At 42.2% G+C, this 23,928-nt stretch overlaps 1 protein-coding gene across 1 annotated transcript in view; it reads right to left on the reverse strand.

Annotated features, from left to right (window-relative positions):
- Window positions 1-23,928, reverse strand: part of RASA3 (RAS p21 protein activator 3) — a 103,902-nt gene that overhangs the window by 12,346 nt on the left and 67,628 nt on the right. The window contains exons 6-18 of the mRNA XM_084298756.1: window positions 17,542-17,622; window positions 15,390-15,462; window positions 12,128-12,207; window positions 8,735-8,839; window positions 8,064-8,220; window positions 7,061-7,209; window positions 4,981-5,095; window positions 4,002-4,076; window positions 3,323-3,446; window positions 2,491-2,597; window positions 1,843-1,920; window positions 831-908; window positions 201-274 (exon numbers count right to left, since the gene is read on the reverse strand). Of these exons, the coding sequence (XP_084154882.1) occupies window positions 201-274; window positions 831-908; window positions 1,843-1,920; window positions 2,491-2,597; window positions 3,323-3,446; window positions 4,002-4,076; window positions 4,981-5,095; window positions 7,061-7,209; window positions 8,064-8,220; window positions 8,735-8,839; window positions 12,128-12,207; window positions 15,390-15,462; window positions 17,542-17,622 (1,296 nt within the window). The remainder of the gene's footprint in view (window positions 1-200; window positions 275-830; window positions 909-1,842; window positions 1,921-2,490; window positions 2,598-3,322; window positions 3,447-4,001; window positions 4,077-4,980; window positions 5,096-7,060; window positions 7,210-8,063; window positions 8,221-8,734; window positions 8,840-12,127; window positions 12,208-15,389; window positions 15,463-17,541; window positions 17,623-23,928) is intronic.

Genomic DNA, 23,928 nt, shown 5'->3' on the forward strand with positions numbered 1-23,928 from the left:
ACTTAATATAAGGTGTTTAAAACAAATGGAAGGATGTTAAAATGAACTAGAGCAGCCACAGAGAGTAGAAACAGCAATACAATGATTTCCCTACACTCTTTTCTGAACAGGCAGATGGAATAGGGGTGGGATAAAAGATAGCTGCCTCGGAATGGTAGCAAGCACACATTCAGAGGGTTTTGTGGCACATGCATGCTTACCCTTCTTTAAGCAATATAGGTTGCTCTATGCTCTTGTGATCTCTCCTTCCTGAAGACGAAATTAAATCTAGAAACTAAAAGGTGAACAAAAAGCATAAATGAAATGGCAGTACAGCACTACCCAAATCAAAATCTTGTAACTAATGTTATAGTCCAACACGGTGCTACAAGGACCTACTGTAAAAGTAGTTAAACAGAAGGGTACTGGCAGATACTTGAGGAATTTGGGAGGTTTCCTGGGCTGTAAACTAAAAATAGCACAAATGCTCCTAAGCAGCAAAGCTGCAGATGACCAGCCCTTCTTTTCCTGTTTCTCCTTTGTTACACAGATCTTTCAGTTCCTTTTGGGCTAAGCAATTTTCAGACAGATCTGCAGCATCCCACGAAGCACGCCCATGACTCGAGCAATAAGCAGCAGCTTATTGATCCAACCTAATTATTAAACAGAAGCAGACCCGAAGAGATTATAACATTGGCATGCACATAATTTAATGCATTCCCAAAATTACAATAATTGGGAGCCTGCCTTTTCTAGCACACACATCCTAGTTTACAAACAGCACACTCTAGGACTCTGAGCATCAGCTTCAACAACACGTAAGGATGATTCAGAACATTTACATTACGTACATTTTTCACTGCATCTGCGTATTTCTGCTCATTGAAATAGTCATAAAAAGTAGCCATGTAGGATTCCTTGAAATTAGCCTGAAATACAAAAGCAAAACCATGCATATCATAATAGAGTTTATACCTAAAATATTGTTGTTAACAGTACCAGACCATGAGACAAACCGCCACAGATAAGGGGTTTTTCTTTCTGGCCAGAGGTAAAAGAACCAAAAAGCGACTTTCCCGTTGTACAGCACACACTCAGTAGTACCAAATTCTTATTTCAAATGGTAGTAGAACTCATCCCAGATGCTCAATTAATACAGTTAATAATGCATTATTCAAAAGCTTCAAGCTTCTGCTTTGGCTTTTAATCCCGGTCCTAAAAGCTGAAAAAAGTGTACAAATTCTGTTGCCTCAAAGGATTCTTAATTGAGGTACAAATTCATCTACAGTTGCCTGGGTTAATCGTAACTAGACCACCAGCAGCCCCAAATTATCATCAGATATAGTGGTTTGGTACCTTTATAAACACGCTTTACTTCATTTAGAAGTACAGAGCACGGGCATCCAGATCTCATTTCACCTCTGACTGGCAATAAACTGAACTGGTATGAAAAGCAAAGCCCTGCCTTTCCCTTTACTGGGATATTCTTATCAATTAAGGCTTTAAAATGCAGAGACAATCTGAAAAACCCTGTGGAGCTGCTATCATGTATCAGATGCAAATAGAGAATTTCACGGGTTTTCCTGATCACTATCTGTTCTTCCAGAAGGAAGGAATGAAAAGCCCTGGAACAGTCTTCCAGGTTGGGCACAAATTTTGCTTTTACTAAAATGTAGTTCAGATTAAGACAGGCTTATTTTTCCTGTGAGCATATGAGGCTTATATTCAAAGCAGAGGAAAGTTGTTTTGCCTAAAACTAGTGCTACTCAAGAATTGTAAAGGTTTAATTACAAGTGATAAAAGCTTTAAAGAAGAAATCACTTTCCTGAATTAAAGCTTTAAATGAAAAAAAAACATACTTACAGATTTAGATTTTGATAGGCTGCCCAGTGTTTGAATGGTTTTAGAGATAAGTGTCAAAGTTCGAGAAGTCTGAGGATCCTAGGAAAGAGAACAACAACATTAAATGGATTGGATACTTAAAACATCTCTTAGTTCTTACTCTCCTTGTAGAAAATAAACGTAAGATTAGAAAAGGACCAATAAAACACTATAGAAAAACACTGTTTCTTTTAAAGGTTTTCAACTCTTAAGCCACCCCACTGCCTTTGGTTCTCTGAAGACTAATCACCTGCAAAACTAAAGTCTATCTTAAAGACCGTTCAGGTCCTCTCCACTCCCAGTAAAAACAACTACCGAAAGTTTTGGGTAAGTTGCTTAACATCTAAAACATCTCCAATTGTTGCTGACAATCAATCCAGCATTAATGTAAGGCAGTAAAAACGAGACCATCTACCTTGTTTGACCTTAAAGTTCACTGTTCCTCCCACACCTCCCAAATTCTTCACATACAGTCATTCTCCATATGCAAGACAGACATAGCAGATCTTTGAACTAACAAAGCTATTTCTCCTAGAGGCTATTAAAAGAATTGAAGAAAGAATCTTGCCAGACAGCCTGTGGTGACAGAACCATATACAGAGCTCGAAAAAAAAAAGATACAATACTTACAGGATGGTGTGGTGTAAGCTGAAAGAGGTTTGGAGAAAGAATGGCAGGAGCAAAGAATCGCAGGAAAATAAAGCTGCTGACAGCTGTATACCTCACATCTAGGTCACCTATTAAAAAAATAAGAACCTCTACTGAGTATTTCAATAATTCCTCCTTTAAAACCTTCTGCAATTACCAGAATGCCTTCTGAAAGCTAACTCAAATGAGTGCTGGAAATGTACCTATCTACAAGTTAAATCATTATTCTCATCTGCTTCCTTTCATGAAAATACATAGGTTAGTTGTTTTGCTTGATCCTAGTTTGATACTGCCCACCCATTCTCACAGAGCCAAAACAACTAGGAGGCAGTGGAAAGAGGTCTCTTGACAGCCAGAAAACCTTTGCAGCACACAGGCCTCCTACGACTATGAGCTTGCAATGACTCCAATAAATTGGCCTTTGTTACAAGTTGATGTATGAGAGGAAAATAATTCAGCTGCATGGAGCCTGCAGAATGAGCCATTACAAAAAAAAACAACAGAACATCTGAAAACAGCATACTTCATAAATACTGAAACCATAAATATACACCAACATAAACTCTTTTAAAATGTTGTTTTCCTTTGAATGTTTAAGGAAAACTCATAATCATCAAAAGTACCGTTTTTCATTGAATGAATAATCAAGGAAATGACAGCATTTATAATCAAGAAAAAAAACACATCCCAAACTGTGTTTGGGATAATATCATGTTCAATGACTAAATCTATCACGGATCATGCAGACTTCTAGATTACACCTACATTTAAAGGCTATCCGAGATCTAAAATGAATCAATGCAGAGAAACTCACCTTGAAAACGTTTGGCAGCTGATTCTCGCAGTGAAAAGAAAATATCACACATCACTGTAGGACAGCTTACACCAGACTTAGTAATTACAGTAAAAATGCGATCAACATACTGCCTCAGATTTTCCTGAAAAATACAATGATTATGACAAAATTGGTACCATTTTCTGTTGTGGAAAGCAGTATTATGCCTGGTTTTATTCATAATGCCATCATTAAGAGATTCTCACTTCCAACATTATATACTTGCAAAACGATCTCACTCTCAGTAATACTCTCTTCAATAAATGCACATATTTAAGAGTAAAAATGCTATCCCTATCAAAAACATCAAGTGATGTGGTTGCATGACATATTATTTCTTTTCACAGCCCTGCTTTCTATGACATTGCTAAAGCCACAGGCTAAGTTATCCTTGCTCCCAACATTAACATTGAATATTTGGCCATTTGTCATCAAGCCCTAATCTTTCAGGGAGGCAGGGAATGTAACATTTGACAGATACTGTATTTATAGCATAATGCAAAACTGATATAAATTAATTACACACAATTTTTGATGTTAAGAAAGCTTCCGATGTATTCTAATAAATGACAGATTTATTTGCAACATTAAGTCTGAAGACCTAAGCTAACACAAGACAGTATAAACAGAGATCCTATCTTCAAAATCTAATGCATACCCTGTTATTTTCCAAGTTTTCACCATCTTTTAATTTCACGGGATCAATTTCACAAGGTTTATGTACCTGGCAGATCTAGAGAAAAAAAAAAAGAGCAATTAATATATTAGTTTACCTTCAAGTTGGAAAAGTTTTGTAAAATGCCTCATCTGATTTTTGGATAAAAAGCCAACAGTGTAATTTGTACTTTTGTTCTTGACAAAGTATCAAAGGTAAATTACAAGTGATCTTTTTTTTTTTTTTTTTTTTTTCAAAATTATTACTCTTTTATTCTACCTTTTCTTTCAACTAGGGTGAATAATTGGTCAGACACCCTTAGGCAAGACTGTTCAAGAAAAGTCCTATTCTGCCAAAAGAGCCAACTTTGAAAGTATATTTATATCCTTCCGAAACATAAGGTTGTTTGTTTGTGTGTGTTTTTTTTTTTAATGAAACAGTAGAACAACAGCTGAAGAAATTGTCAAATCATTTAAAGGAAGTCTGTGGTCTGAAAGTATTGCTCAATTACTGCATGAAGAACCCCACACCCACCGTTCTGGACTGGACAGATAATAAACCATTGCCACAACACATACATCACACACACATTTATCTAAGAATACTTGTATTAATTTAAAGCCACTAGATGAAAAGTATTACTTAGAGCTTCCCAGAAGCTTTCTGCTATAGATACATTATTTATTCATCTAAGTTATGACTTGATTAACTTCTCCGCAACAATACAGGTTAGATTTTATGAACTGGAATAATTTGAAAGCTTCCATTTGTCTCAGTTCATTTACTTTAACACAATGCAACTGTTGCTGAACCGGGTGACTCAGCTTTGGCTAAACTAACACAAGGTTTTAATGTAGAAACAGGCTTGTAAGTGTCATTCCTACAAGTCACCTTAAAACGAGAAGGAATAAACAGTACTTGCTCCCTGAAGGCCTTTTGCAGTGACATTTCAAGTCAAATGAACAGTCTAAACTGCTCTTACCTCATCTATAATTGGCTTTAGTGTAACTTGCAGATAATGCATCCCTGCCAGTTTCATCGTCTCATCAATGCACTTGGAAGTTAATGAGTTTCCTCTGAAAATGGTGTTTGGATCTCTGGAAGTGAACAATTTTCTGTAGTTTAGTCTCTTTGTAATAAACTGCTAACATGCAGAAATAGAAGCAGTGAAAGGTGATGGAAATATGTTTTCAACACACAAACAAAAATTCCTTTCAACGCCAGCCTGTCATTAAATGCATTCATGTAGCACTTAGTGCTCTACCAAGCTGTAACAGAAAAGCAGCAGTCATATTAGGTCCTGAGGGACTAAAGATCAACTATTTTGTATTAGGATGGTGTGTGGAAGCCTCAGTGCACCATCCAAACACATGGCAACGATGCAGGCTCAAACCAAAAGGGTTTACAATACCAGTGAGGGAAGCTGCACCTGCTGAACAGCATTAATTTTAGTAAGGGAAGGAGGGAGTTGATTCGAGTCCTGCAACAACACTGGACATTACAAGTGACCTCCTACAAAATATGTAGGTTTAGACTGGAAGAGAGATGAAAACACCAGCTCCAATGACATGGCCATCCTTTCTAAGTTGCTTCCAGCACTGTTCTGTGATAATACTGTTAAAAAGTAGTTCAGATCCCAATTCTGCACAAAGAACTGTGTGGATAGCTGATGCTCTGCAGACTTTCTTATTTTCCTGAACGACCTGCCTCCACAGAATTCTTCTTGTACTACATGGCTACTGCAATTCGCTAAGATTACGTATTTACACAGTCACATGCACTTTTTTTTTTTAATTACTACTTTCATTTTGAGAATGCAATTGAAAATTACATGTTCAATTAATTTTGTACATGCAATTCCTTGCTATCAGTTTCAGTTCTGCAGGCAGGTACATAATCAACACTATCATCTACACCTGTATGATCAAAAACTGTGCCGACAGACAGCAGATCAAACTTGGATGTGAACTCATATGCTTGTTCTTGAACACACACTAACAGCTTCTCTGGTGCTTACAGCTTACTACAGCTGTACTCATTTACAAGCAATACATTACAGGATAAATTACTTGACTGGATTTTTATATATTTTTTTTTAATGTAGAAGTTAGGTCCCTGCCTGTTACAAATGCCTGAAAGTCCTGAAAACAAACAACATGTTTGCTGTTTTATCACAGGAACACGACTGACTATGGAGCAGCAAATTTCCTCATCCTGCATCAACCAAGCTGTTTCTGCCAACCTTCAGCATAGAAAAATACACCTGCCTACATGAGGAAAAACACTCTAAGACGCTGAAAAAAGCCAACCCATACAAAGACTTTCTTTGGTACAGAGGAATTGTTACTTTAGAGTCAATATCTGTCATTCCCCTTGGTTCCCAATGATCTCTGCTATTGTCATTCAAGAGCATGGTTAAGTAGGCAGAAGGCTTGTTGCAACATATGTTCTTTAGGGTCTGCTTGGTGGAAATAGTATATCTTACATTGCTAAACTGTCAGCACACCAGAAAGTCAAAAAGGGACTTATAAAAAGTGCTAAAAGATTCTGTTCTCTGCCATCCACTGCCAGATCCAATCCCATCTTCGTTCCTCAGACCTCTAACTGGAGAGATTAGTCACACAGCTTGCCTTAAATATTCATGTCTAGGAAGAAACTCGCCTTTTGTTCTGAACAAATTCAGCAAACACTTTTACTCAGTACTAGATGGCTTATTAGCACATTATAAAGCTGAAATGATTTCATATGAACAGTTGAAGATAAGGTAGGATTTTAAAGTTATCCTCAAGCAATCAGGACAGAATGCAGAAAATCCCTGCTTTCAGACCTGAAAACAGTTTTGCAAGTAGACTTTACAAAACAAGATGGGAATTCCTCCTCAAACCGAACTCACCAGATCTGCAGAGCTTCTGTAAAGAACTCTGACACCAGCTGGGAAGAACAGGAGCAACTCCAACAGTTTGTTATGAAATTGCATATAGTTCCAGAAACAGAGTGAAAGATCATAACACTAGCCAACACACAGTAGGTATGTTAATAGCAATGGGTTCAGTGGTACTTACTGAGTTCTCTTCACTTCAGCATTCGCAATGGCACTTATGAAAGGCACAATTCTGCCATAGTGTAAGAAAAGCCTGACAAGAGGTATGGCTGCTTCCTGTTTCTCTCTGCAAACTTCACCCAAAATGTGTGCAGCTGATGCTGAAACAGGCTGAACAATGGAAAGAAAGAAAATCTTTGAGGGATCATTACAGCACAAGCATAGTTCCCTTCTCTTCTCCTTAGCTCCTTAGTCCATAACCCCACATAACAGCTGCAGCAGCCAGTTACCTAAACATGCCTGTACATGACATGGCAGGGCCTCACATCCCACTTCTTGTTGGCTTTAAGTTTTGATCACAAGAGGGCAGCAATTTAAAAACTATTGCAGTACGGTATTTTCCCCTCATTTTCAATAGCCAACTCTTCACTGAATGTGACTGTTGCCTGGGAAGCAACTGAAGAGGAAGAACTCTAAACCTTCTCATTTTCAAGTCCCAGTAAGAACAGAAACCAGTTCTTGTACTGAAACAAACAAACAAACAACCCCAAATCCAAACCAACTGCTAAAACTATACACATTGGCAGATGTGGTCCATCCCTCGAACATTTCAGAGTTAGGTTTGGGGTTGTTTTGTTTTTGTCATTTTGTTTTGTTTTTCAATTGTACAAGTAAACCTGTTCCTCTCTAGCAAAGGAAAACCAATTGATCAAACTTTAGTTTACTTTGCATTTTCCTAGGTAAAATTAGAAAGCCACAGAGAATATGCTGCTTTTTAAAACCACTGGTGTTCCTGGGTGTGCCTTCACCCACCATGCTGCAGGCAGATAAAGATCTTTTCTGCAAGGACAGAAAACAAGTATGAAGGATATGCAGAGCTTAACAAGACCCTCGCATGGAAGAAGGAAGATGATGAAGATTCTGGTAGTTACACACCTATGGTGCCAACAAGATCATGACCAACATTCAGGGAGACCCCTGTGAGGATGATCTATAGTAAACAACCAGCAGTGCAAACAAATTACCTCAACATCTGCAGATTTTAGCAGGAGATCTCTAAGTGGACTGTAATAGTCTGAGGAAAAAACATGGTCCTCAGTGTAAACCACATTTAACCTTAAGGAACCAAGGTCATCAGGTTTCAAAGACTTGTTTCCATTATCTCTGGGCTGCAGGAAATACCTGATATGCAAAGAAAAAAGACAAAGTTTGTGCTGAAACACAAAATTATCTCAGGCTATACATGAGCACATAGAAAAGCTAAAGATACACACAACCTTTATATACCTATCACATTTCTTGAGAGTTCTGACTCAGATTTTTTTTAATCATGTCTGCCAGTCTATTTTGCACCAACTGCAACATGGAAAGTTCTGATCATTAAGATTTGTGTATGATATATAAAAAAAATCACATATTCAGAAAATTATACCATTGCTCCTGAATTGCAGTAAATAATATCATAGAGTCAAAGTATTAGAACTCCCACACGCAACACAGAGGCAGACTGAAATCTCTAATCATATCATCACAACTTCTTGTTCTTACATTTGCTAGGATTATTCTGGCGTGCTTACAAAAAATTTAGATACAAATTAAATCCATTTAAACTTTATCACATAGCTGTAATTATTCAAAGACTTCACAGAAGACATATGTTTCTGCTTATACGCTCCAAAAGAAAAATGTCAAGTACCATGCTTCGTAAGAGCTAGACTGTCGGAGAAATTTCAGAGGAAGCCTCAGTTCTCCTAGAAACTCATCTCCAAACTTCAAGTTACTGGCATTCCAAAGATCAACTCTGTAATAGAAAACATGTAATGTTAGGAGATTCTTCATAAATAAATACATAAATACATAGATAGATAGAACTTTGTTTTCAATTCCAACCCCCTCAAGCCCATGAGTTATAAAGTTCCAAAACTGTACTATATGGGCTTCCCTACAGTCAAGAGACAACCTTGGATCTCTGGAGTCTTGCAATTCATCTCCATTAAACATCACCAAAAATCACCTAGATATCCCAGATAATGAAAAATACAGATAAAATGAAGACCAGAGGAAAAAACTGCACAGACATTTAAGGACTCCATACTTCTAGTCTCAGCCGTGTTTGGATTTCATTTTATCAGCAGCATAAGCAGCAGCGTTACAGACTGAGGTTGAATTTCCTCACAGTCCTTCCCCTCCTCTAGCTTCTGGGAAGAATCACTTGTCAAGCTTACAAATCTGTTGCACCTAAGGTAGTTCTGTGCAGATGCTCAGAAACTTTACCGCCCTATAACGTGTGCATTGTCTGAAACCTACGCAATTTCTAGCACTTTGTCCCTCACACATGGAAGTTCTGGTATGGCTGACGAGAGGATACTTCCTTCCCTTTCATGTGCTCTTTAACATTAGGATGTAAAACTGAGCTTCAGAGTAGAAGTACTGGCATCTAACTTGGCCTTTGTGGATAAATGCTGCAATGCCCACCTCAGAGTAAGGATTTCAAACTGTAGGACAGATGTTTCTGTACATATTTTAAAGTTTCCTTTGAGAGGCACCTTCATTTTAAAACAAGCTCAGCTAGAAATGTGCCTTAAGCTTGGGGAAAAAAAAGCTATATGCAGAAAATGTATCAGTTTTTGAGTAACTGAGACGTTTAGGAGAACTGTAACTGTAATTTGGGTAAGGTGCAAAGTCATCTAATTATGGACATATTTACACCACCTTCCTAGTCTCCAGCAAGTCACAGGAGGCTTGTCAAGGAATGAGGCTTGACAGTCCTGCTGAAGGTTTACCTTACCTTATGCAAGTGCAGAGGACGTCACTTCTAAATCCCCTGAGCCCTGTATCTCTCAACAGTGCCTCATGCATCAAGTTTCATATGCTAGACATACCAACAGCTCACATTGCAGGTCTACTGGTTTAAGTTCTTCAAACTCTGATATTTTGAGAGTATTTCTGCAGGGCAACAATTCCCCACAAGGAAAAATCTCTGTGATCTCCACCTTCTCTCCTCTTTCCCCATATCTGGTTGATTACTACCTCACTAACTAATTCAAATGGCTCAAATGCAGATCCAGGAGGGGATGGGATCTTTTGCAGCTTATTTACACAGAGTCAAACAGCATCTACCAAGTATTTACAGGCTCCTGGTTTCTAGTTTATCCAATTTTTTTCAAGATGCACGCTAGCAATAACACTTTCAAACACACACAGCCTGCCACGCTTCCCAAGGCTGTAGCAGCACAGCAACTTCAGTTACAGAAAAACAAAACAAAACAAAAAAAGCACCACAACAACCAAAAAAACAAACCCCAAAAGTGTAAAGGCTCTGCAGGAAAGGAACCAAGAGCTCTAGGTAGATCTCACCCTACACAATAAGCAAAGCAGGCATGCAAATTCTGACATTATTGTTTTGGGTGCTTGGAGCAAAAAGAATAAGCAGCATTAAAAATATATATATTATACACCAACCCCAGCATCTAACAGATTAGTGTTTCCCAAACTTTTTAAAAAGGCAAAAGCATGGCAAGTGTTATTCTGAAATGGTCAGGCTCTAGTCACAAAAAGAGAAAAAAAAAAAAAGCACAACAGAGAGGGGGAGGAGAAACAATGAATTTCACCAGAACATCTGGTCCTTTAGTGTTGATATGCCCTGCCTGCAACTTCCTACACCCACTCAGAAAAGAGCAACTTTCAGAGCTGTAGAGAAAACCCATGAGAGACTGAGCCTCCTCTGTACCCCGTGGAATGGTATTTTCTCAGGAGGGAGAAAGAAAACAACCCCCGAACCCATTAATTGTGCGATCCGTCCCGAGGGCACGGGGGCAATCCCACTCTGACTGAACAGGCCGAAGGAAGTGAGGGGGGCGGGAGGGGGGCCCGAGATGGAAACAAAAACACTCTGTCCTGTATGGGACAAACCCTCCGAGCAAAGGGTTTGCCTGACCAAAACTAACTCTTTATCTACTTGCATGTATTATTGACGTGCTTCATCTTTTCCCAGCTACTAATTTACAAGGCCTCGGGCAGTGCTGTGGTACCACGGTGCCAGGCTACATGAACCAGCAGCTGAGTGTGGAAGCAGAGGGTAATATGGCAGCCCTCCTCCATCATTACCACACATGCATCTTCCCTGTTTGGAGCAAGTTATCGTTCCTCCTGCCTCGTCTCCCCTCCTTTGCTTACTGCCAGCCGTGCTTCTGAAGGCCCTAGGGACTATATAGAGAGGGGCAGGGAGGCCTGGGGAGAAAGAGGTGGAAGGGAGGCCACCATTCCTCCTCAACCCTTCTTCCTCTAACTCCTAGACCATACAGGGGAGGGGAAATAGCACCTCACTTGACATGGATACAGCAGTTTTCATATATTGTGCATCCCCATCACCAGATGGCCTAACTTTCTAGTCTGTGATGGTACCCCACACGTGGCATCTCAAAGCTTTGCACCCCCTCTTGATTCCTCCCTGCTCTTTCTCTTCACCCATTCCCACAGACACTGTTGACAGGCCTCAGCAAGTTTTAGGACAGTAGTAAGTCAGGGGGTTGTTTTGGTTTTGAAATCAGAGCCGCTTCCTCCCTGTGCAATGGGTCATGCCCAGCCTCACAAGAACGCCGCCACTCTGCCTTCCCCTGCCTTTCTGGAGGGGAAAAGAGAAGGGAAACTGCCTCAGCCCCAGAGAAACTCTGAACTCAAGAGTTTCCTGTCAGGGAAGGAGGCCCTTATCTGGGTTACCAAAATTAAGCGATGAAAAAAAACCAGATCCTTCCACTGAGAGCATCACAGAGCTCCTGGGCTCTCTTGGGAAGCTGAGGGAGGGGAACCCAGACAGAAAAATCTGTGTTTAATGGCAAATGGACATTAGCATACACACATACACACAGGGTACCAAGGAAAGTAACGACCAACTCTCCCACAGCAGAACTGTCACAAATTCACATATGATCTACAGGACCATGCAGGTAAATGAACAGACCTTCCATGAACATGGAAGATTCCTCTTGAGTTATCAACATTGAAGCCATGCTCATCATTTTGAAAGAAGAGTCTACTACAGAGGTGCACAGCTTTGAGAGAAAAAATCATTAGTGGAAAATGTTCTCACCTGATCTCCATTTTGTCAACTTCATCAACATCTTCAATATCAAAATGGGATTTCTTGTTGTAGCTACTGGGTCTTGTAACCTAATAAAAAAGAGGAATCTTTAACAAATTGAACTGATACAAAAGCATTTCTGAGTTACTTATACAAAGCTCTGGAAGACTGCAGTCTTTTACTATCAACAGTGTCTTCAGTCCTGGTTCTGAAAACATTCATGCATAGGAACAAACCTGTTGTCTGAACAGACTCCTCACTGTACAGAAGCAGTAACAACCATATCCAAGAATAACTACATACACCACATACACTTACACTTTATTTATCAGAGAAAGGATTTCTTTAATATTACTGCAGTACTTTGAGTTTAGTATAGGTAGAAGCATAGGTAGAAAACAATGGGAAGATAGCTGCAAGTGTAGAGCATTAGCAAAAGAAAGCTTTTGTACAAACATTTCTTAGCATTTCTTTTCTAGCATGATAAAAAAAAAAAGACTTTGATATTTGTATTTTTTCATAGTGTGTCAGAAACTTGAGAAAAAGGCCACCCCACCCAGCTGAAACCACAGCAGGAACTGATCAAACGCAAGTGCGTATGATGTGTGGCTTCAGCTCCTGGTTGCACACAGAAGCTCAACTTTATTGTAGGCTTAAATACTCTTGTGGTTTAATGCTTCCCACTCACAAAAACTGGCTCTTATTGTAAATTTGACTACTTGGTTTTGTACAGTACACCAGATGCAGATGGTACAAACAAGGGAGGCAAAGATGTAGGCGCACAGGAAGAGAGAAACCAAAGAACCTTCAGCATGTGACACGTAACAGTCTTGTGTGTGTGTGACCACTGGCTCCATTTGCCAGGTGATTAGCAGCATTGGAGACCAAATGCTCTAACCTGTAATTGAATCAAATGCACCTGTGAGCCTAATAGCAGGTTAATTTTAATTAATCAGACAACTTCAGCAGACCAGCACAGATCTTCTCACCCTGCTATTGCAACCATCTTCAGTGTGACTTCAAGAACCCATCCTACTTAACTGTAAAAGATCTGCTTTTAACTACCATGGTGAAGCTGATGGTGTAGTTCTGAATCGGGAAGTAAACTTCAGTTTTTATCACCTGTAAGACATGAGTTGTTATAAAAAGTCACAGCATAAGCGTACTCAAAAGGGCTGTGCCATAAGTGAAATACTTTTCTGGGAAGTTTTGCTGGAGCCTGTCTGCACAAGGTCTCTCTGTTCACCTCTGTGATTGCTTAGTGTGCAGATTCATCTAAGTGCTGGAAAGACAGCTCGGTGAGGCCCACCAGTTCCAAGGATGGAATTAGGTATTAGGGAACTGTCAGCCCACAGTGTCCAGCAAGCTGCCCTGTACCATTTTATAAAAATGGGTGTAAAATTCTGCCATGTCAGCCCCTGTCTTCAGGCAAAGCTGACAAGCTGTTTATCAGCTGCTCTTTCTTTTTCAGCACATGCAGGTTTGCAGACAGGTCCCCGGCACTACCTTATTCAGTTCCCGTAAGGGGGAGATTTTCCTGTAGCTCCAAGCCCCTTCACTGTGCTGCAGCTGGAGCGGTGGTGAAAACAGCTCCAAACCATCAGGTGCAAGTTTCGCTTGTAGCACCCTTTAAAGAAGCCCTTAAATTTCTCAAACCAGCGATAAGCTATTTTCCATGTAGCACCTTCAACCTACGTGACTTTGCTGTAGAAAGCCTCTCTTCACTGCCTATTACAGATTTCTCTTCTTCCTTGGAGCCACGGCTGACTGCTGTGCTAGCAGACTGCAGGAAAGCTGATGAAGCTGTTTGGAAGCAGCAAATGACATGTCTGTCAACAACCCGAATCTGTGCAGCTCCACAGGAATCGGGTTAGCTACAGGTCTGCCCACGTCTCATTAGCGAACGCGTTTCCCAGTCGTAGCAGTGCTGCTGAACCCTGTCCCTCGGAGACATTTGGCCTGGTATGTACTAACTACTCAAAATGACATAAATTTACGATGGCTCTGTCTGCACTGGGGGTAGGATTATTCTGGCCGATTCGGATACCGCCCAAGCTCTGTTCTTACCACACAGAAACCCTTTTACTCCAATTTAGAAAACCAATATTTGCATTAACCTGGCTCTTAGGATAAAGCCAAGCTTAGCAAGCCACCCGACCCCTTCCACAACTCCACTTGGAAGGTGCCTTCTGTTTCTCTCCCTCCTCTCCCTGTCTGGCACCACCTGCCAAGCTCGGTGTTTAAATACCAAATGTTCACTGCTCCTGCAGCGCACAGAAGGCAGAGGAATCAGGCAGGTGAAGCTTCATGGTAGACAAGCTGAATTCCTCAATTAGGCTCATTAAAAAGCTCTCGCTGTCAGACACCTCCAGAACTGCCTATATTAAGAACGAGAGAGCCCGTTCTGGTTTATCTACACAGAGCATCACTCCCGTGTCACTGCCAAGGGCTGCAGCTCTGGGCCAGGTGACCTGACTTTACAGTGACTTGCCAGCTGCATTGTCCTGTTCAGGCTTTTCACTCACTCAGTTATGCCAGATCTGTTTTTGAGGTACCTATCAAAATAGAACAGCTCGGCGTAGACCAAGACTAAAATGTCCAAGAGAAAAAGAACAGAGAAAGATGCACATACTTTGCAGGCAGGATGAAAAGTTGCAAATTAGAAACACATGCAGATATACATATGGACACACCACAATTACTGCTACTTTTGCCAAAAGAACCAAAATGAGCACTTTTATGAGTTATGCTTTGTTTTAACCGGACTTGTTGAAAACATTCTGTGTTAAATAAAGCTCAGAGGTTTCACCCACTGCTATTGCAGCAGCTGAAGCTGAAACATCCAGTTTTAAGTAGATTTTTCCTCTACTGCATTCCCATGGGATAACCTTCCTCCCATTGACTGGGGAAGAAGGGTGGAACAGCTACAAAACCACAGGCTAAAGAAAGTGTACGTATATACACATCTTTTTTTAATCCCATTCTTAAATGTCCTTTTCCAAAACTCAGCTGGGCTGAGTTTTAAGCAAGTGCAAAGCCTGCTGCTCAGGAGGAGCGCCCACCTTGAAGCTTCTCCTTCAGAGCACCTGGGCTGAAGCGACACAGTGCTGCCTCAGCAGGCAGCCAGCCTGATCCCGGGTACTTCTTCCCCCTGTGCTGTGCTTTCAAACAGCCTTCAAAGAAGACAGCTGGCACAACACGAGCAGGATGCTGTGCCAACTATCTGCAGTGTAGTGTTTCAGCTTATCACCCGCTCCTTTGAAATACCAACCTCAAAATAAAACACTTCGTCAAAATGGGGATTGTTGGTCTTCTTTTTCACTTTAGTCTTTTTGGCTTCCGATCTGAATAAAGGAAAAGAAAAGGAGTGTAAGAAAACATCAGAAGTGTGATCCTAGAACAGAGCCACCGAGGAACACATCTGATAAAGCCAGAATGCCATGTGCCTCCAGCACGGCAGGGATGTTTGATGATTTCCAATTGCTATGAACCTACGCTTGATTTGTTCTAGTTACCTGCACGTGAAAAGCTCTGTGAGAAGCACTGTACCATCCCGTGTCACGTCTTCCCCTAAAGCTCTCCAGTAGGAGGAAGGCACAGATAAAACAGCCACAGATGGAGAGCTGCCTCAGCCGGGTGGAAAACTGACCTACTAATCATCTCGTCCCAGAATCTACTCCCTGTTTCTCATGCAGGAAAGCTGCTTAGATAGCTTGTAACTGTTTTTATCGACTGGACAACAATAGGTATTCTTACACAGCGGGCAAGCCAAACTGTGTTCAGCTCCCAGTGCTGCTGCATATTTCCTGTGTGACTTGAATGGGCCAGCCCACGAGCTTCCCCACCTATAATACAGCCCCAGAAACAGCTCCAGTTGAGAAATCTGTTGGCTCTGTAAGCACACGCTCCAGAATAAACAGCAGCACATTTGTTTGACGTTTTTATGCTCGGCATCGCATAAAATCCAGCAGCAGAAAGCAGCTTTCCCACTCCCCAGAGGAGAGGCATTGTAAAATCCGGAGAGCCGGCTGATGCACAGATTAAAACTGCCTCGCTATTCCTAGGGGGAGATGAGAGGGGATGCTAGCTAATTGCCTGCAGGACGTGGGGCAGACTGCCGATCCCATCTCATCAGCCACACTTGCCAATCAAGCTCCTTATGGATCAGCCCACCAGGGAGGGCACTGGGAAGCAGGATGTAGGGCAGCTGATTAAGGCAAACACGGTTATTGGGCAATTAATGCGCCGGGTGGGCACATGCTGCGCGCTGCCTGCAGAAGATAGGAGGCATCTCTCCCAGCCAAAACAAAAAAACAACACCAAAACCAGATAGGAATGGGATAGAGCCTTATTTTAAAGGGGAACACGTTATCGGTTGTCCTACATTATCCAGACTGGGCAGGGGAGGGGAAGCAATGAGAGGGAAGCTTGGACATTTAAGGATACCAGCATTAGTCACCAAATCTCCCTACCAGCTCCAGTTATAAACAGCAAGCACCATCTGAAACAAGTTACATGCTTAAAATGTCAGAGCACACAATTCAAACACACAGCTCATTAAGGGACGTCAGGCATAACACACCCAGGAAAAGATGAGGAATCCAGACCGGTCTCAAAGACTCCTCTGTGTGCAAGGTATTTGTCAAGAACGCATCTTATTTATGCTATTTATAAGAAATCATTGTCAAATGTTAGAGTTTTTGTAGCCTATGCTACAAAATCTGACTCTTTGAGGTCATGGGAGAGCTGTGTTTTTTTCTAACATGGCACAGACACAAAAGATGACACCCTACATATGTAGAAACAAAACTGTGGCATCCAACAGCATGGGAAATTTTGTAACACAACACGAGAATTTAATCCAGTATGGAAACTGAAGGTTGTTATGCAGAATCTGATTACTAAAACCTCATTCCAAATTTTATTCACGCTATTGTGTCCACATATAATGAATTACAGAATTGAACCACCTAGAGCTTCCTGCACACCCGTTAATTTGCCACAAATTGAAAGTGACAAGACCCTAAATATTCACAAACAAATGTGCAAATTCTGCAAGACGTTGATGTATTCAGCTTTTTTTTTTTTCTGCCCTCTGCCCAAAATTAGGCAATAAATTTGCTCAAAAACGGGCCTCCAACTGTGAGGTGAGAAGATGCACAAATTAAACCTAACCACAAATTGCATACTCCAGGATATCCAAATTATTCAGGGATTATTCAGACCATCACGTAAATGAAAACTGAAGTTAAGCCTCAAATTGCTTGCTCTAGTGTACCTCAGTGGCTCATACATGTACGAAGAAATTATTAATGTATTTCAGTGGTGCCTGAATATTCTGTCCATCTGAGAATGAAGATTTCTAGACAAGGGAAGAGGAAGCATCCTTGTGAAATGGGAGCTGTAGCACGTGCAATACTTGCCTGGAGGGTCCGGCCAAGGTAACGGTGGCGTAGGGATCACACTGCCCGTTCACGATGGGCAGGCCTTGGCATTCGAGAACTCTAGAAAACACAAACAAATGCAGACAAACAAATCAATAAAAGAGTTGGGAGTGAAAATAAAAGCAATGCATCTTTAGCCTGTTCCATTTTCACAACAGTTATTACTGCAGAATTGCAATGCCGCTAAGAACAAGTCTCTAATTTATACCTAAACTTGAAATTGTGTCTTCAAAACTAACTTTAACAGGGTCAAAAATACTGTAAAATTACAGAGGAACCTTAACTTGAAGGACTCTTATTATGCAAGTACAACAGCTTCAACTTCATGAAAAAAAAAGAGTATGCTGTCAAGATGGGAACTGTCACCACTTGAAATTTCTGTAACAATTTATTCACCAAAAATAGTAATAGCCAGAGCTTGCTTCTGTAACAAAGGATTAAAAAGAAAATCACAGACATGGACCCCTGCAGGAGTCAAATAACTCATCGGAATCACATCCATGGAGGCCTCTGTGCTTTTGACAAGATTTGGCACAAGCTTAGTTGTTAAACTCATGGACTACGAGACAGCATGACACATCCATCTTTCTCCATACAACTTTTAAGTAACAAAACTGAAAGAAGAAATATATTCAGCAGCTCTGCACTGAAGGAGTCGGAGAACACACTGGAGGGACAGAATGGAACAAATCAGTTTCTGCTGCAGGCCAAGGTGAGAAATTGGCACTTTAGCACTCTTGTTTCAAAATCAACAACTTTGATACAAATAAATAAATAACTAAATTCAGTAGCCCAGATAAGCAGGGAATATAGTAACTCAGTTGTTGGCCTAGATGGCCCTTCTTCTCATGGCTGGGTCACCAATACCAGCACGCAAGAGGAACATGTTCCTTCTTCTGGATACTCCAGCGAAATCACAGATGGAAACCACAGAGAAAGTTATGGAAACCTTGGATTACGCAGGCGCTCTGCCGCTTTTCTTTCTGGATTGTATTAGTCCCCTATAAGGCGGTCATAATTAGGTATTTAGGAGAACGACTGCTGGTCGAACGCATCCACACGTGAACAGAAGAATCGTGCACCACGTGTCAGCGCCAAACCCCACGCCCCTTCCCCTGCTTCCTCAGGGCAGCCTGTCAGTTCCTTGAAATGAAATCCTCGCTCAATGGCTTGGGAGCAGGCAGCCAATTCTCCGCTGTTCATGAATGGCTTCCAAGCCAGCTCTTATCCACACAGGAAGAGCCGTTTGGAAGTGAAGCAGAGTGAAAGCGTGTTCAGAGAGACTATTATTCCTGTTTTAATAAAAGCAGCCCTCCCCGAACGTGCAGACAATGCAAAGCGCTGCCAGGCAGCGTGATCCGAAGTTGAGGACATGTGGAAGCTAGAAATCGCCGCACAATAAAATCAGGGGAGAATTTGAATGCTGCAAAGTGTGAAGTTATCCACAGGAACACAAAAGGACACCAGAACTATACAGGCTGGCAGTGACAGGGTCTGTTCTAATACTGCCACGTGGAAGAAATCTTTCTGTTTTTGTGGACAGAGCTCTGATGCCACCACTTCAGCCATCCCCAGTGTCAGTAGCTGGTCAGAGGAAACACAGCCACACGAATCCCTGGGCACTTGCCTCTCGATTTGGGTGTGCTCTTACGGAGAAGAAGAGCAGCACAGCTCCTCATCTCGTGCCATCTAACGCAGAAGCCGGGAGTTATCCATTCATGAGCAGCTTATCAAATCATGAATGAGGTGCAGGATGTTTCCTTTGAAACAAGCATCAGGGGGCACGCAATGACATTACCAGGCTGCAGGTTCAGAAATCAACAAAAGGAAGTCCTCTTTCCACACAATGCATAATGAGATTGTGAAACTCCTTGCCAGCGGATGTCACGGAGGCCAGCAGAGCACACACAGATAACGCAGGGGAGGTTTGGGGGGAGCTCTGAGGGCGCAATGATTTGAAGCATCACTCACCAGCAAACATCAGGAAGGGCACCAGGCTAGACCAGAGATGTGTTTAGAACAGCAGGGTAGGTTTTTGTCTTCTCTGGGAAACAAAAATGAGAACCAAACCAACCAAAACAGCAAAACAACAACAACAAAAGCAGAGTACAGGTGTTCTCCTGTCGTCAGGATGACTTCGAGTAAGGCGTTTCTTTGTGTGCGGTGGGAATAAGAAAAGCAAAAGCAACCTTGAAAGAAACAAAACGTGGAAAAAACAGGAAACAGGCGCTGACACAAGCTGTATCCAAAGCCCTTCGGGTAATTTAAAAAGAGTTATTGTGTACGGGTGTTGGGGAAAGCAGGCAAAGACTGAAGACTCAGGACTTGGAGGCAGGAAGGCCATGTCTGGAGAGAGCTCCATTCTGGTTTTTGGGTCTTACTCAGTACTGTGGGGAGATAAAATTCAGCCAAACCCAAGCCTGATGTAGTCATGTTAACACGCTCTTGTTAGCTGCAGAAACCTAGCAGTTTTAGCAGGAAAAGAGCTAGAACAAAGCTACGGCTACTGAGAGATGAAAGAAAATGGAGCTCCAAGTCTCCCTTGTGGGTATCACTGTTAATACTGATAGTCCAGATCTGGATTATACAGGAAAAAATGAGAAGAAATATATCATGCTTTCTCTAGAAAAGGGTGTACAGACTAGGAAGCGGTGGAAAAAAGCCAGCAAAAAATGATTAGAGCTCTTGCTCTAATCGCCTGCAGGATTAATTTAATAGACGTGTGCTTGGATAATAATAATAAAAAAAAATAAGCCTAGGCAATCAGGCTGATTCAAGAATTGCGCGTTGACTCATCAGCCCCCAGAGCAAGAACGTCTGGCGGCTGCTCGAGCCTCTTGTGCCCAACTGGGAGTTTCTGATCACCCCCTGCCTCGGGCCCAGCTGGGACAGGGCTGGCCATCGCGTGGCTGGGTATAAACTTGGTGGTGGCCCGTATGGGAAAGGTCTTGGTGCAGCTGCCTGGCTATATTTTGCTTGTGGTTTGCAAAATGAACAGGTCTCAAGGAACCAGAGCTTTCAGTGTTCAGCGCGGTTCACAGCCAAACCTTCACGGGAGCACACGCGCTGCGGAAAATTCCCAGAGGGCAGAAGAAAACCTCAGACCCACGCACGCCACCAGCACGTCCCCTTGCATTTGATACACGGGCTCTGACACATTTCTACACAGCGCACATTAAACGCTCAAAACCACCCCCATGGCAGCTTTTGGTAGAGCTTATCCCAGTCACAGGAACAGGCTGTGCAGGCAACTGTTTTGGTTTTCCTCTCCGAAATGCTCTCTGAAGCCTCCAGGCCAAAAGCACAACAGAAACCTTGAAATGCTGAGATCACAGCTGCAACCCCGCACCGCCACTGCCTCTTCTGCTGCACTCCCAGATCAGTTTGTAACAGTTATCATGGAGAAAAAGCGTTTAGACATATTCTTAATTGCATTACCCTGAACACAGGCTCCTCCTGAGCTGGTTCACAGAGCTTTTGCAGCACCCAGACCAGTTTTTGGTCCTAACTGGGCAGCTGGGTGGGGGCAGCACTGGTGGCACGCACGCACGACTCTTCCTAGTGATTTCCTTCAGGCACGGCAGAGGAAGGGGAATTGATTGTTTGGGCTCGAGCAACAAGCTCTTTCCCAGATATTTACAGCAAAACAGGAACAAATGTTTGTCCCAAGCCAAGCACTAGTAACTCGAAAGCAAATGACAGCTGATGAGTGCAGCCCCCGCTTCCCCAAGTGAATAATATTAGAGTTATTGTGGGAAAACTGCAGGCAGCGCAAGAACTGTCTCATGAATTATGAAGAAGAAATCCTGTCAATACACACATATCCCTCAAACCACTGCGACTTCAAACAAGCTGCAAAAAAAATTTACCAGCTTGGTAGAAGTCTAAATATTTCTCAACAATTTAAAATCACACGGATTTTCCTCTGCTGTTAATATGGGAGCTGTCCTGCAGTTCAAACCATCGGAATCGCCTCCCAGTATCAGTTGCAGAAGGACTTGTGAAAACGCACATCTACAGAGCACCATCTGTAGGCTGTGCCAAATAAAGAAAAGAGAAGAAAAAGAGAAGAAAAGGAGGGAGTTAGCCCTGCCGCTCTCGAAGGACAAGGAGTTAATTCATTAGCGGCTCATCCTCTTTATGAGTCAATCACACAAGAGCTGCAAGTTTCGTAAAAGCCACTTCAGAAAAATTCTTAGTTATAGATATATGTATAAAAAAAGGTGAAGTTATCTTCGGTGACAGGACCCTGAGGGTTTCAGCAAAGACACAAGCCTGCTGGAATTATGAATTGCACTGATTTAGTGACTCTCACTGGCGCTCACATCATCGTTTCCTCCTGCCTCGGTCTCTGACTTGCAGCCTTAATTATTAACAGGGAGCAAGAGCTGAGCTACAGGAGAGCAAAGGAAAATGGTAAGTCAGGGGAAGGAGTTATTTCTAGCAACTATAATATAGGAGCAACTCTATACAGGAGTTATTGCTATCAACGGTATGATTTGCAGAGGAGATAGAAAACCCAACCACAAGTTGCAGCAAAGCAAGAAGGATGTAAAAATTGTAAGGGAACAGCAACACAAAACAGTGGATGCTGTCGGGGAAGGATGAATTTGCTTTACGGACAGCACTGTGTTGGTTCTTGTAAGGAAAGGGAAGAAATTTCGATTTGATACAGCATGGCAGGAAGCCAAGGAGCAGGTCAAGACGTCGAGGCAGCTGCAGAAGCACTTGTGTGAAGGCAGCACGGTGAGGGCTGTAAGGGGAGGACAGCACAAAGCGACAACAAGGAGGACATGCAGCAAGTGATTAAAGCCTAGTCAACAGCTCCAGCTCAGCTGACTGCGGCCCTAAGGCAGCATCACATGGAAGAAGTGAGATACTGTCTGTACAGGCAGATAAGGAAAGAAAGAAGATCGAAGACCAAAACAAGGCTGAGACCCACAAAGGTTGTTACAGCCTGTATAATGAAGCTGGAGGGTGGCACCAAAGTCTCCCACCTGCTTTTCCTTTGCTGGGTCTCAAGGCGATGCCCTGCGTGCTACTCGCAGGGTTGATGGAAAGCAAACCCAACGACCTCGGAGTCGAGCTCTGCTCAAGTTTTATCTGCTGCCAGGCAGGAACTGCGTGCACTTGGCACGGTCGCAGCTCAGGACATGCACGCGTGTCACTGGGTGCATGCATGAGCACTTTTGCAAACAAAACCAGCTGCATGAACGTGCCCATTTTCCCCTCCACCGTCAAACCAAGGCGGTAACGTTGTGCAAAACATTTGTGCCACGCTGGTAAGCAACCTGAAGAGACCTTAATCTGCAATAAGTGGTCGAGCACGAAGTACAGCAGGTTGGAGGGAAGCATCTAAACATCGTGCCACCGACATGCTTCAACCATGGGGCACAGCACCCCAGCTCGATCGAATCTCAGCAGCTCCTGGGGTGGCACCGGGCACGAGGGAGAGTGCAGGAAGGAAAGGCAAGGGAATGAGAGGGCTTAAACAAGAGCAGAGACAGAGAGGAAGCCCAGCAAGCTTCTTCTCATCACTACCTAGTCCAAGGATAATGTTTTCCCTACTAACTAAATCCTTGACGACTCTTTTACACAGATCCCCGCGTCATGTTTACTTCTAATTAGGCGTATGATAGCAGCAAATGTATCTTTCTAAATGAAAAGATCAAACAGCTCAGAGTTAAAAACAAAATTAGTAGTTATTCGTGGATCTAAAAAGCAACCAGAAGTGCCTTCGAACCGCATGGAGGCTGCAGCCTTCTGCATCGGATGTGCCTTGGCTCACCTCGGGGAGCTGTAAGCTGTAAAACTTTAAAAAACATCATTTTCAACAACTCAGAACAACTTTTGGCATTCGTCTATATGAGTAATCAGATCATCTGTGATCTTGATTAACAGTACTTATAATTACAGGGTTTTGATCTTTCCCTGCAGATGCAGTACTCGCATTAAGGAATTCAAATTGAGCTGATTCATCACCTAAGTTGCCAGCCAGGTCCCAAAGTAATGCTGAGGCACTGAACTCATTTTGATAAGAGAACTGGACTAAGGTTATATGGCACAGTGCTCTCTTCTAAGTAGAATTCAGGAAATAATATTGATACCTTGATGCTGTCCAGGTTTAGGTAACTAAAAGGACCTTAACATATCCCACTGTGCTTACAGGCTATGCGGCAAACAAGCAAGGGAGGAAAAAATTAAAAACAACTCATACTGTATTGGGTATAGAACCCAAGAACCACTATTTTATTAACAAATAACGCCCATTAAAAATGTTCAAGCAGAAGTGTGAAGTCTTCTCCAGTTATCCAACCAGCAGCCCCCAGCTCGGGCTCGCTACGTCCCATTTATCTCCATTTTTGC

Source organism: Netta rufina, assembly GCF_964035555.1.
Source record: "Netta rufina genome assembly, chromosome: 1".
Lineage (NCBI taxonomy): Eukaryota > Metazoa > Chordata > Aves > Anseriformes > Anatidae > Netta > Netta rufina.